The 11654-nt window shown below is 39.2% G+C and overlaps 1 protein-coding gene across 3 annotated transcripts; it reads left to right on the top strand.

Annotated features, from left to right (window-relative positions):
* The first annotated feature begins 201 nt into the window (after window positions 1-201).
* Window positions 202-10948, top strand: sar1b (secretion associated, Ras related GTPase 1B). 3 transcript variants are annotated; one of them, XM_033645071.2, is made up of 7 exons: window positions 202-368; window positions 4267-4341; window positions 6952-7071; window positions 7252-7317; window positions 7640-7743; window positions 8552-8683; window positions 9254-10948. In XM_033645071.2, exons 2-7 carry the CDS (start codon window positions 4284-4286, stop codon window positions 9368-9370), a joined length of 597 nt encoding a protein of 198 aa, XP_033500962.1. In that variant the 5' UTR covers window positions 202-368; window positions 4267-4283; the 3' UTR covers window positions 9371-10948. The 3 variants fall into 3 exon arrangements, with proteins under 3 accessions (XP_033500962.1, XP_078028732.1, XP_078028731.1); XM_078172606.1 differs by lacking the exon at window positions 202-368 and adding an exon at window positions 1273-1333; XM_078172605.1 differs by lacking the exon at window positions 202-368 and adding an exon at window positions 2873-2892.
* Window positions 10949-11654: the final 706 nt, after the last annotated feature.

The raw sequence follows: 11654 nt of genomic DNA, 5'->3' as shown, positions 1-11654 counted from the left end.
TCATGACTTTACAGGCTAGATAGCGAACACTTTACTCTTTGTTACCGTTGCCTTAATTAAATATTATTATGAAAAAAAGTCCAGTGAAATATGTTTGTAAAAATTATAAAATAAGAAGAACACCAGACACTCGGTTTATTTCAGTTCTCCTATCGGAAAGATGAGTGTGAAACATAAACAGGAAGCGGCTGGGCAGAGTTTTGGGAGTTGCTGGACAGCCATTGCAGTGTCGTGGCTCAGTAACAAAACACGAAAAGGGAGAGGAAGACCTGGCATTCCGCAGGCTCTCTTTTTTGCCACCGGGAGACCAATTTACATGACTAAAAGAGAAAATACACTCGGTAAAATAATCTACATCTAAACAACGGGTAAGTTTTAAAAGCCTTTTCACAAAGATGGTAGGAAAAGAGACCTGTGTGAACGTTCGGCATTTCGGCTAGCAAATTATCCCGGCTGCTAACGATGCTATGTTAGCATTGCTAACGCCGATGTAGCTAACTCGCTTATTATCGACAGGCTTTGAGTTGGATTTAACGTTAAACTGAAGCTGACCCGCTGTTATATTTATTTCTACATTCAGATTTGTTATTGGAAGGGAAATACTCGAACTAATTCAAGTCTCCGGTGTTGTTAGTACATTAATGAAGTATCTCTTTAGCTAATTGCTGATTAGCTCACGTAGCCAGTAGCTCCTCGATGCAACGTCGCCTGTTGGAGAATATGACACGTAGCTAGTGGCTTCCTGCTAGCCAGCATATTAGTCGGCCTCACCCAATCTATATAAAATTACACGTAATGTATGCTTCTAACTTTAATATGAATTTTTAGTGTTATGATATTTAAGCCTTTTAATTTTTACGCCAACCCAGAACTTGCCAGAGACCAATGATCCATGTAACATTAGCCGTTAGGGTAAAGGTTAGCTAAGTTAGCTAACTTCGCTGCTACGTTGACAGTGCTTGTGATAGCTGCTGGACTTATTTGACAGCCGGGTCAAACCACATTTAGTGTCTTTTATTGGATTATAAGTTTACAGTTTTCTCATGACATCAGTTTGATCCACAACACCTGCCTGGAATCTTGCTGAATTTGTAGAGACCATATCTTTTCAAGAAAATATGTGTCTTTATGTCAGTAATCGCCTCAATCTGTGAACTGAAACACATTGCTGAAATATCACCGCTGTGTCTACACACGTAACGTGCTATCAAGTCTTACGTATAACCTGACTGTGAATGAGTGAGTGAGTTTGTGAGTTGTTTTTCAGACACTGAAGAATTGAGGTAGATCGTAAAAAGGGCAAACTGTCAAAACGTAGCGTGGCGATTTTTGAGTGAGTACACTTCTGTTTAGTCAGTCTTGTGCTGAGTGTAATTTGAAATGGTCATGAACTAATCTGATAGATGTAATTCATAACAAATGTCTCATTGATGGTGAGTTTAGCTCTGAGGGCAATTCTATCCAGATGCCTCCTGTGCATGTTCAATGATCTTAACGTGGCAGCCAACAGTTTTACCTCATACCTTTTATTACTACACTTTAATGTGGCTGATCATGCTCGTTGATCATTTTGCACAGTTAAAGATCTAGTGTGTAAGATTTAGGGGGACTTGGTGGAATCTAGCGGTGAGGACTGCAGATTGCAACCAGCGTAGACTTATCCAGTAGAATTCAAGTGTTCTTTATTCAGGGGCTTTTTACCAGCAGCCACAGTATCCGCAGAGATCTAGTCCTCGTCACAATAAATGGACCAGGTGATAAAGATACATAAAAACACGGAATAAACCAGTTTCAAGTTATGAACAAGTATTTCTCCTATGCTGTTTGTCACGTCTAAAATGGAGCATTTGCCCAGCACCTGCTAGAGAATGCTTAACTATTTTCCCTGATAACATAATGTGTGCTCACCTTATTTCTGATCCAGATGGTCAGGAGGGTTTTACCAGGAGCTGAAATATCTGCAGAGGTTTTCTCTTCTCCAAAACAAATGGATCAAGTGATTTAAAACAGTTTCAGGTTACAAATCAGTGTTTCTCTGATGCTGTTTGACATGTCAGAGGTGGGGCTCAGTTTTTTTTTTCTAAAAACGTAAGATCCAGACATTCAGCAAGTTTTCTCTCCTCCAAAACAAAGGGACTTGGTGATTTAAACCAGTAAAATACAGAATAAAGCAGTTTCACTGTAAGAAAGTCAGTGTTTTTCCAATACTTTCATCTTGGAAGGGCATGTAACTATAGCGACCGATGTGAAAATGCGAATGGCCCTATCTAGAGCCTGTGTTTGGTTTGTCCGTTGTGGGGTACTGTAGAGACATGGCGGTGCAACATGGCAATCTCCGTAGAGGAAGACACGCTCACTATGTAGATATAAAAGGGTCATTTTATAGTAAAAGAAAACACAATGATTCTTATTTTTAGGTGATAATACACTAAAGAAAACATACTTATTATGTTCCCCTTAATCCCACACATTAGACCTTTAAACTCTGTAAACACCGACTCCAGATCCCTTTAAACAGGTTAAGGCTGTTGCCTTCAGGCAAGCCTTTTCATTTCCCTCACACATTTTAAACTCACGTGTCTTATATGGGCCTGTGTTTGCCCGTGGTTGTTGTCAGTTTTTTGTCAAACTGCTTCACATTCACAGCTGCATAATACCGCACGTGGGAGCATCAGTCTGTAACACCAGCCCACAGTGTCGTAGCAGGCATGGGAGCATATGGGACTGGAGTGTAACACCAGCTGACGTGTAGTTCAGCTGTATTTGCGTGGTCTTGACCTTTGGCTACCTTATACTTTAGCCCTGGAGTTGTTTGAAGATTACGTAACTACGGCAAGAGGCTGGCAGCAGGTTACCTGGTTCTGATGGCTCTTTAACAGTCACAGGGAAAAGGCGAGTAAAAGAGATTAAGTTGAAAAACAATGTACTGGTTTATGTATTTGTATATGTACTAGCTTAAACATCATGGTTGTAACTTAAAGGTTCTCCTTTGGTTACAGAGAGTGGAAGTTTTTCACCTCCCCCTTGTTCAGATTGCTGAAACATTTGATCACATGTCAAGAGGGGAAAAAATAAGGCTGTGTGGACTAGAGTGAGAAATGAACAAAACAAGAGTTTCACTTAAGCAGAAGCAACAAGCTGTTGCGTGTAGTCAGTCAGGAAGCCACTGACTTCACACAGTTACAGCAGGTCCTACCTCAGATCCATTTTGTTTTGATTGAAATACAATCTGGCTATTTTATCATGAAAGGCAAAGACTAGGCTTCATTTCCAGGCCCTTGCAGATGGGTTGTTGATCAACATACTCATGTTGCATGTTGCGGAGCTGTCAGATGGCGTGTGATTAGTGCTCTGCATCTCCTGTCCTGCTGTCCAAAGACTCCCACTGGGACAAGCTAATCATTGGCTGTAGAAAGGCAGTCATTGTTCTTATCACCAGCTGCCAGTATCTGTGTGATAGGTTGAGACAGGTTGCATATTCATGGAGTTGAGTGGTGTCACTTTTAGGTTTGTGGTCACAGGTTCTGAGTATTTCCTATTGATCTTACTGTCTGTCTCCTGTTGTCTGATACTCTTAATTGTGTCTGTTTGTCTCCTGGTGTTTTCAGGTACTTACCCCTGTAGGCTCAAGGCATGAAATGAAAATGAATATTAGGTCATTGTGTAGTTCAGAGCTGTGCTGTTGAAAAAAAAATGCTGTCATCTTTAGACCTGGATATTTTTTAGTAAATAGCTACTGTTGTAGCAATTTCAGTATTGTGACAATATCGTCATCAGTAGGATAAAATGTCATCTTAACAATTATGTACAGGAATTAGCAAATGTATCTTCGTATTTACTCTCTTGCTAACATTTTGAATCACAGCTCTTTGTACCTCAGTGTTCTGTTCATGCTGGGGATAAAGGATACTGTTTTGATGCTGCTTTCCAAACCCTTACAAAGTTTCCCTCCTAACAGTGTAATGGCGACACTTCTTTCTCAACGCTAACTGTATGGTATGGTGTCCATGGGTAGGAATAGAGACTTTGTGGACAACACCAGTAACAAACTACCTACAAAAATAAATGCAACTCAAGTTATTGGTAAATCATTAGTAGGAAAGTAATGGGGTAAAAAGGCACAAACATCAGATGACTTAATTTTTGCTAACTTTTCCTATGATTATGAAGGATGTTATAGTCAAAATAACAAATCCCAACTGTTATGTTTCTCCTCTTGTGTGCATATGTCCTCTTACCTCTGTTTTTTTCCCTTTTTTTCCCAAGATTCAACAGCTCCGGATATGTCAGGCATAATAGAATGGTTTTATCAAAGTATCAATGGCGTACTACAGTTTTTAGGTGAGTACTGGCGATCATACACAGTGATTCAGACTTAACATGAATTCAGTGCTGAAAGGCTTAAAAGGTTATTGCTAACCGTCATGACTACTTTGGTATCTTAAGTTTTTAATCAAAATGGCATTGTTGTAGTGTGAACCACAAAGCTATTATTCAAAATGTTATGTAAGATGGTGGGTGGCTGTAATGGTGGTGTGAGTGTAATCTAATTAATGTCTCCAATGATCACAGGAGCAGCTTTAATTGTTATAACTACTGGTCTGTCTAACACCTCCTGAAGTGTTCACTGAGAAGGGGGCGATGTGTATTGTGCAAATAGTGGGCTTTGTCCTAAGTAATCTATCCCTGTTGTGGTAGAAGTTGATAGTAAGAAGCAGGGTGTTGGTTTCCATTGTCCCCCACAAACTCAAATCTGAAATACAAATACCACGACACCCATCCTTAACTGCTAATCCACATTACAAATGTTAATGCAATAAAACGTTTGTAGCAAAGTCGCCTTGTCAGCTAAAGCCCTTGTCAGGCAAAACATATTAGTTTCTTTGATAATCAAAGATACCATGGCAGCCGCCATTCCTTTAAGTGCCTCTGTGTAGTTTGAAATGCTTATATTCCTCAGTTAGAGCACAAACACAAGAAGCTGGCTTATGGGTTTGATTTCCACTGGGACCGCACTTGCTACTTATGTTTCTGAAGTGGCTCAGCTAAAAGCATCCTCCAAATGGCATATATTATATGGCCTAGTGCCGATAGGCGATCAGATAGACTATCAATGAGACAAGTGCTGATTGTGTTCTTTCTTTGCCGATGTTAAGGAACTAAACTGTTATAGCATATAAAATCTAAAGCCTGCTCCCTACTGTGCACATACAGAAGATGCTTCTGGTGGAGTGGCATGTCCACACACACATGATCACTGTGAATCAGCACAAGTGACTCTGCTCCTTAATTTAAAGCAACCTGTTTGCGATCCCTTTTCCATCCACCAATCCTGACAAGTGCATTGTGCAATCCGACAAAAGTCAATGTCCATTCGCCATATGCATGCGTACCAAGGCACCAGTGTCCATAGCATCCACCTCACACCCTGCTTCTTCTTTTGCTGGACTGGCTTGCATCTGTAAAACGTGAAATTCACTTGTAAATGCATATAAATGCCTGCAATTATTGACAGTTGACTTAAAATTAATATTTAATGAAGCATTTCATTTGATACTGGCTTTGTCTTAACTCATAAACAACATAAGTAGGTTTTATTGTTTGTAACGAGAGAGACCTATTTCTGTTGTCAGTGGGGCTGGGCGATATGATAAAAACAAATATCACAATATTTTCAACCACATACCTTGATATCAATATTGCGGTGATACTGCAGAGTTGACTGTTGAGCTCACAAAATATTTACACAATGAGATTTTTGATAATCATCAGTAATGTGCATATAATGACTATATGGGTATAATATCCAGAATCTAAGACAATATCTAGTCTCACGTCACAATATTGTTATAATATCAATATATTGCTTAGCCCTAGTAGTCAGACGTCGGCAGTGAGTAAATTTGATCATGACTCAGACTCATAAACATTCCCTTAACCAGAGGCGATTTCTGTTAATGACAACGTGAGAATACAAACTATTGCCAAACCCTAGTTTTATGTGAACATGAAAGGCATACAAAAGGAAATATCTCACAGAAAGGTGACATGATTTGATTGATTTGTTATGTCCATCTGAAATCTGGTGCTAAATCTTGCTATGTGTAGCAGCTGCTCTTCTCCCCAAAGTGCGCTGTTCTAGTTTCAGTGTCAGTGCTGCTCCTGAGAAGCAGTTGTTCCTGTTCATCCTGTCAGACAGGTAGCATAGTGCCGTTGTGACTAATGATGACGTCTACTAGAGCTGACTCAGTCAGAAATTTCACAAATCCACTGGGTATCACTACGCTGACTCAGAGTGGTAAATACAAAGCCTTGTAATCCTGTCAGGAAAGTTGAGGAAGGATTGACTTCAGTCGCACCTTTTCTCTTGTGTTCAGTTAGATAATACATCTGTCTTAGAGAACTGATGATATCAGTAAAATCTTGTCAGCTTCCCTTCAATGCAGAAAGCCCCTTTTTTGTTTGTATGTTTTTATCAATAGGACTGAATGCTATTCCTTTATAGAATTACAAATCAACTGCTATTTACATTGTCCATGTTCACACAATACAGTATGCAAGAGCATAGCTTAATTTGGCCTTAGTTTTATTTAATTTATTAACATTCTTTATGTGACATAGAGCACAGAGAATGGCAGAATCGGTAGGTTGAGCTCAGCCTCTTGTTCAGTAAAAAAAAGTGATGTATGAGTTGAATGTCCACTGCATGTCTGAGAACAAGTCTGAGCTTGGCAACTCTTTTGTCAAGTGTTATCTTTATGCAAACCAAAGTTCTTAAGCCGTGACAGACTTTCAATACTACTAGACTCACCACCTGAGTTCAGATGTGATCTTTTATTATGTGTGACATTTCCAGTGACTAAACATTGTATAATGTGATGCAGCCCGTCTAAAAAAACGATTTCTAATGTTCAGGGCTTGTTTTGTGAATTGCTTCTGGCCTTGTTTCAGGACTGTACAAGAAATCCGGCAAGTTGGTATTTCTTGGCCTGGATAATGCTGGCAAAACGACGCTATTGCACATGCTCAAAGATGACAGAATGGGACAGCATGTGCCAACTTTACATCCGAGTGAGTTGGTGCTACTCCTTCACACACATGCACAACCACACATGCTCACTCAGTTGTGATCAAAGCCATCCATGCCAAAAAAAAAAAAAGGTTATAATATTCACTCATCCGGCACACATGTAAATACATTAAACATTGACTTGTAAGATTTATTCATGATTATTTTCTTTCTTCCTCCAGCCTCGGAAGAGCTGACGATTGCTGGCATGACTTTCACCACCTTTGACCTTGGAGGCCACGCACAAGGTGTGCTTGTGTAATATGTATACTCATGTTTTTGGTTTTCATTTGTCACGATATGTGTTTATGAAGCTCCAATACCACTTTTTCACTTAAGATAAATCCTGGGAAAAAAAAATGATATTGGCAATTTTCTATACACACCTGACCCACTTGTGGAAAAGTGCTCCAGGCTATATTTGCAGTGCATAAAGGAAATTCTCCTCTGCAAATACTCCTGCTAACATACGATATGTCACTGCAGTGTCAGTGAATGCATGCTTTGTTTAACATAAGTAGACAGACCAGACTGTAAAACTCTGTTTGTTTTTTGTGTCTGTTCACACAGCCCGCAGAGTGTGGAAAAACTACCTCCCTGCCATTAATGGCATTGTCTTCCTTGTGGATTGTGCAGACTTCATCAGATTGGCCGAATCAAAAGCAGAACTTGACGTAAGTACCTGCTAGGTCTGGTTAAAGGCTCAGTGTCTGGTGTTGATGGTTAGTTGGCTTAAGAATTTACAATGAAATTTCCCCCAAAGTACCCAAGTAAGTTATTACAAAGACATAATCAAAATTAGTATTTTTTCTGTTTTTGCATTAGAAAAATTGCAGTGATAACTAATGTGCAGTCACTGTTTTATATAAAGCAAAAGAAGAGATCAAAAATAATTAATTCCATATAAATTATTTAACAATAAAAACGTGGGACTATTTTTTAAAACAGTGGTATTCATGCACAACGCTAGGAGATAAATGTTTTTAATAAAGCAAGTGTTTTAAAACCTACCTACCATATTGTAAGAAGGGTTTTTTTTCTACAGTCAACTTTCACCATCAATGTTAAATAATTGTTCAGAGAGGAATCCATTGCAAAGGAGGCAAAGGTACAAACCTCTGCGCATGAAATACAAAGCCCTGTTTGGTAGCACTTTTGTAATATGGATAAGGAGGCACAGCCCATTACTGTCTGACTTTGTCCTGACTAAAAAGTCTTGCTGTGCAATTTTTGTCTACCATTTACATATTGCTCAGTCCACATTTTTCATTTCTTAGGAATATCCCAAGTGTAATTCAAGAAAATGTAGGACATTTCCAGTTAAAGTAGAAGTAAATACTCATAACATCACTTCTGGAAGGAACTAAATATCACCACAGTTTGAAATGTATAGCATTGTAGTATCTGAGGGTAGATCTTTTTCTTTAAGACTTTAAGGATGAATATCAAAGCCACGTAATAATACCGAGTCTACCCTATTAGGCATTAATGACAGACGAAACTATTGGAAACGTGCCTATCCTGATCCTGGGCAACAAGATCGACAGACCAGAGGCCATCAGCGAGGAGAAGTTGAGGGAAATCTTTGGATTGTATGGACAGACGACAGGCAAGGTGAGTAGAAACAGTACTGATCTGTCGGGACACTACACTCTGCCCTTTAATACCTGATCGTAAGAATTAGAAGTTAAGCAAAACATCACTTTCAGTAGTTGACCAGAGAAAAGACTGCATAAAGATCCAGTGTTGGACTATGGGGAGATGACTTCCTACCCCATTACATTGACATACAAGTTATTCAGTAATGGTGTCAAAGCAAACTGAAGTAGCGGTGGTGAAGTAAAGTATCAGTCAGCTTAAGCTTGGAAAACATCAAGTTTAAGTTTTCTAGGCTAAGCATTATCTTGCAGGAGTTTACCTCCTTCTATTTATTTGCCAAGTTAAGAGCAACACAAACTCCTGTTTGACACATTTACATATTCAAAAAAATGCATTCAAACTCAGAGCTCGCTCTTGATCGCCTTGTAAATTACAACTCTACGCACACCACACCACAAGGGTTGCAGGAAGTTTTGCTTTAATTGATTTTTTTGTGTGTAGAGGACAGCATTGTATAAAGAATGAAGTGACTTTGCTAATTAAAGAAGTAGTTTAAGTGTGACTTTTATCCTGCTTTTGTCTCAGGGCACCATTCCCATGAAGGAGCTGAACACAAGACCACTGGAAGTGTTCATGTGCAGCGTGTTGAAGAGGCAGGGCTACGGCGACGGCTTCCGCTGGCTCTCCCAGTATATCGACTAAAGCAGCCAAGCCCAGGAACACACCGACACCACCACCACCACCACCATCAGGGGGGCGCTAAACCCAACCACTCAAGACGCCCACCGTTGCCACCAGTACCATCATACTTAGCCCCATGTTCGGTTAAACAAATCTGCCTCCACCTCCAGAGAAACCAGTACAACTTGATCCCAATAGACTTTTATTGGTCGAACATTTGGTTCCGCACTTACAGAATTCATACCTGTATGAGCGCGCGCACACTCGTTTCCATCTCTCTGTCTTTTTCTAAGAGAGTAACATAGCATTGGTTCCACAGCAAAGGGTGTTCAAATTCAAACGGATGAATCTTTTCTATATTGTGTCTGTCGTTTGCTGCCCTCTTTCCCTCCCTTCCTGCCATCTGTTGAGTGTGACAATAGATGCATTATAACTGTAAATCTGTACATGATTCCATTGGTATATCAACAATCCCGATGCCTCTTCCCCTTCTTCAACTCAGTTTGAGCAATGAGAGAGAGCAACTTAGTTGTATACATTGCAGTACACTTTTTTAACAGTTAAGACATTCATTCAATGTTGTATTTAATCACATTTGATTTGTCCTGTTTTTTTTGTTTTGTTTTGTTTTTTACATGATTTCAGTAAATAAACTGCGTGGCCACGTATACAGCCCTCACTATAGATGTGTGGCTGTTTCACCCATTTATTAAAATGGACCAGTGCATTTATCTTAGCAAATCAGAAATTAGATCAATTTCTTTAGATTTCTTGGAAGTTAAAACACTTTTGTTCCTGACTTCTGTTTTGTGGGCACAGTAGCATTGAATGGATCCAAGTGGACTCCCCTTTTTAAAGAGATGCATGGGGTGGTAGTTCAACAGATGGGAGAAGAATTTTAGGTAATAATACGAGCTGTAACCCAGGCATGGTTTGATGAAATTGTGCACATGGCACAATGGTCATCTGATGCGAAGAAAACTATTTAAATAAATGAGATGTGGGGATAAATAGCCTGATGATAACATGCAGTAAGAGATGAAGGGAGGAATAAACAGATGGGTGTAACATCTAGTAGCCTAATCACCAATGTTAGAAGTCCATCCTGCAGATACATTTTCTGGCGCAGACCTTTGTACAGGGTGAATCTAGTGACCAAGCGTAGATAAGGACACAGTCCCACAGTGGGAACAGGTAGGTAGGCCTAAGACACCTCTAAGAAAGGGACCATATATATATATATGAAATGTACATGAACATCGTACATGGATTTTGTACTTATAAGTGGTATCCTTTGATCTATGTGCATTACCAGAAACTATTATGCATGCCTTGTTCTTTTTGATTTTTATTGACCATTATACCAGAGAGTACAACAGGAGGGAAAAAGATGCCAAAATTTACAATGAGAGCTGATTGTCATGTTTTTTAACAGAAACAATGGAATTGCGCGTAATACACTTTTTCTGTCCCTGTCCCTTTGTGTCTCTTTCATTCCCTCATGACCACGTGATGAGCTGTTCCAACCAGGGTGGGACTTGCTGTTGTTTGCATCATAAAAAAATGTAATAAATGTTTTCAATGAATAACAGGCTTTAACATTGATCCACAATGCAGACTGATTCTTCTTTGGTCACTTTTATTTTGTTCCTTTTGCAGATGTAAAAGTTCTAATATAACAGTATGAAAGTACTCCACCAGCAATATGTACATAAAGTATTAAAAGTAAAAATGCTCGTTATGCAGAAAAAATGACCTCTGACCTATATCATTACACAAATATGACACATTGATATTTACATAGGGATGCGTAAGCATTGTTAAACTGGTCAGGCTGGAATCAGTTATAACTGCTTGGCTACAATATATCTGAGGGGTTGGAAGAAGAAAACCAAAGTTCTACTTCACAAATATGTATTCACATTTTTAATAACTCATTAATCTTTATTTTTCTTGTGAAATACTGGAGCTTATGGCGTCTTGAGGCCCCAAACGCTTAAAAAATTTGAGGCGTTTGGTTTGGATGACTCAGATATCAGGAATGTGACAAAGGGCCCCAACTATTCACTGCTTTTTTCAGTAAGGGATCACAAGCCTAAAAGATTGGAAGCCAGTGGTTTAATTTTTAATGTATTAGAAACTACAGCTGTTAAATAAATGTATTGCAGGAAAAAATGTTTGCAGTACAATATTTTAAAGGAGAGTAATTATATGCACAGCACGCAGGTGTAAGGCCATGAAACAACAGTGCACATGAAGGAAAGAAAGTAACACCTGCACACTTATTCCACGTCGGTTCCATCAA

This window comes from Epinephelus lanceolatus, chromosome 11 (genome assembly GCF_041903045.1).
Source record: "Epinephelus lanceolatus isolate andai-2023 chromosome 11, ASM4190304v1, whole genome shotgun sequence".
NCBI classification, from domain to species: Eukaryota; Metazoa; Chordata; class Actinopteri; order Perciformes; family Serranidae; genus Epinephelus; species Epinephelus lanceolatus.
The sequence above is the reverse complement of the archived record's forward strand: the minus strand, read 5'-3'. Positions and strand labels throughout refer to the sequence as shown.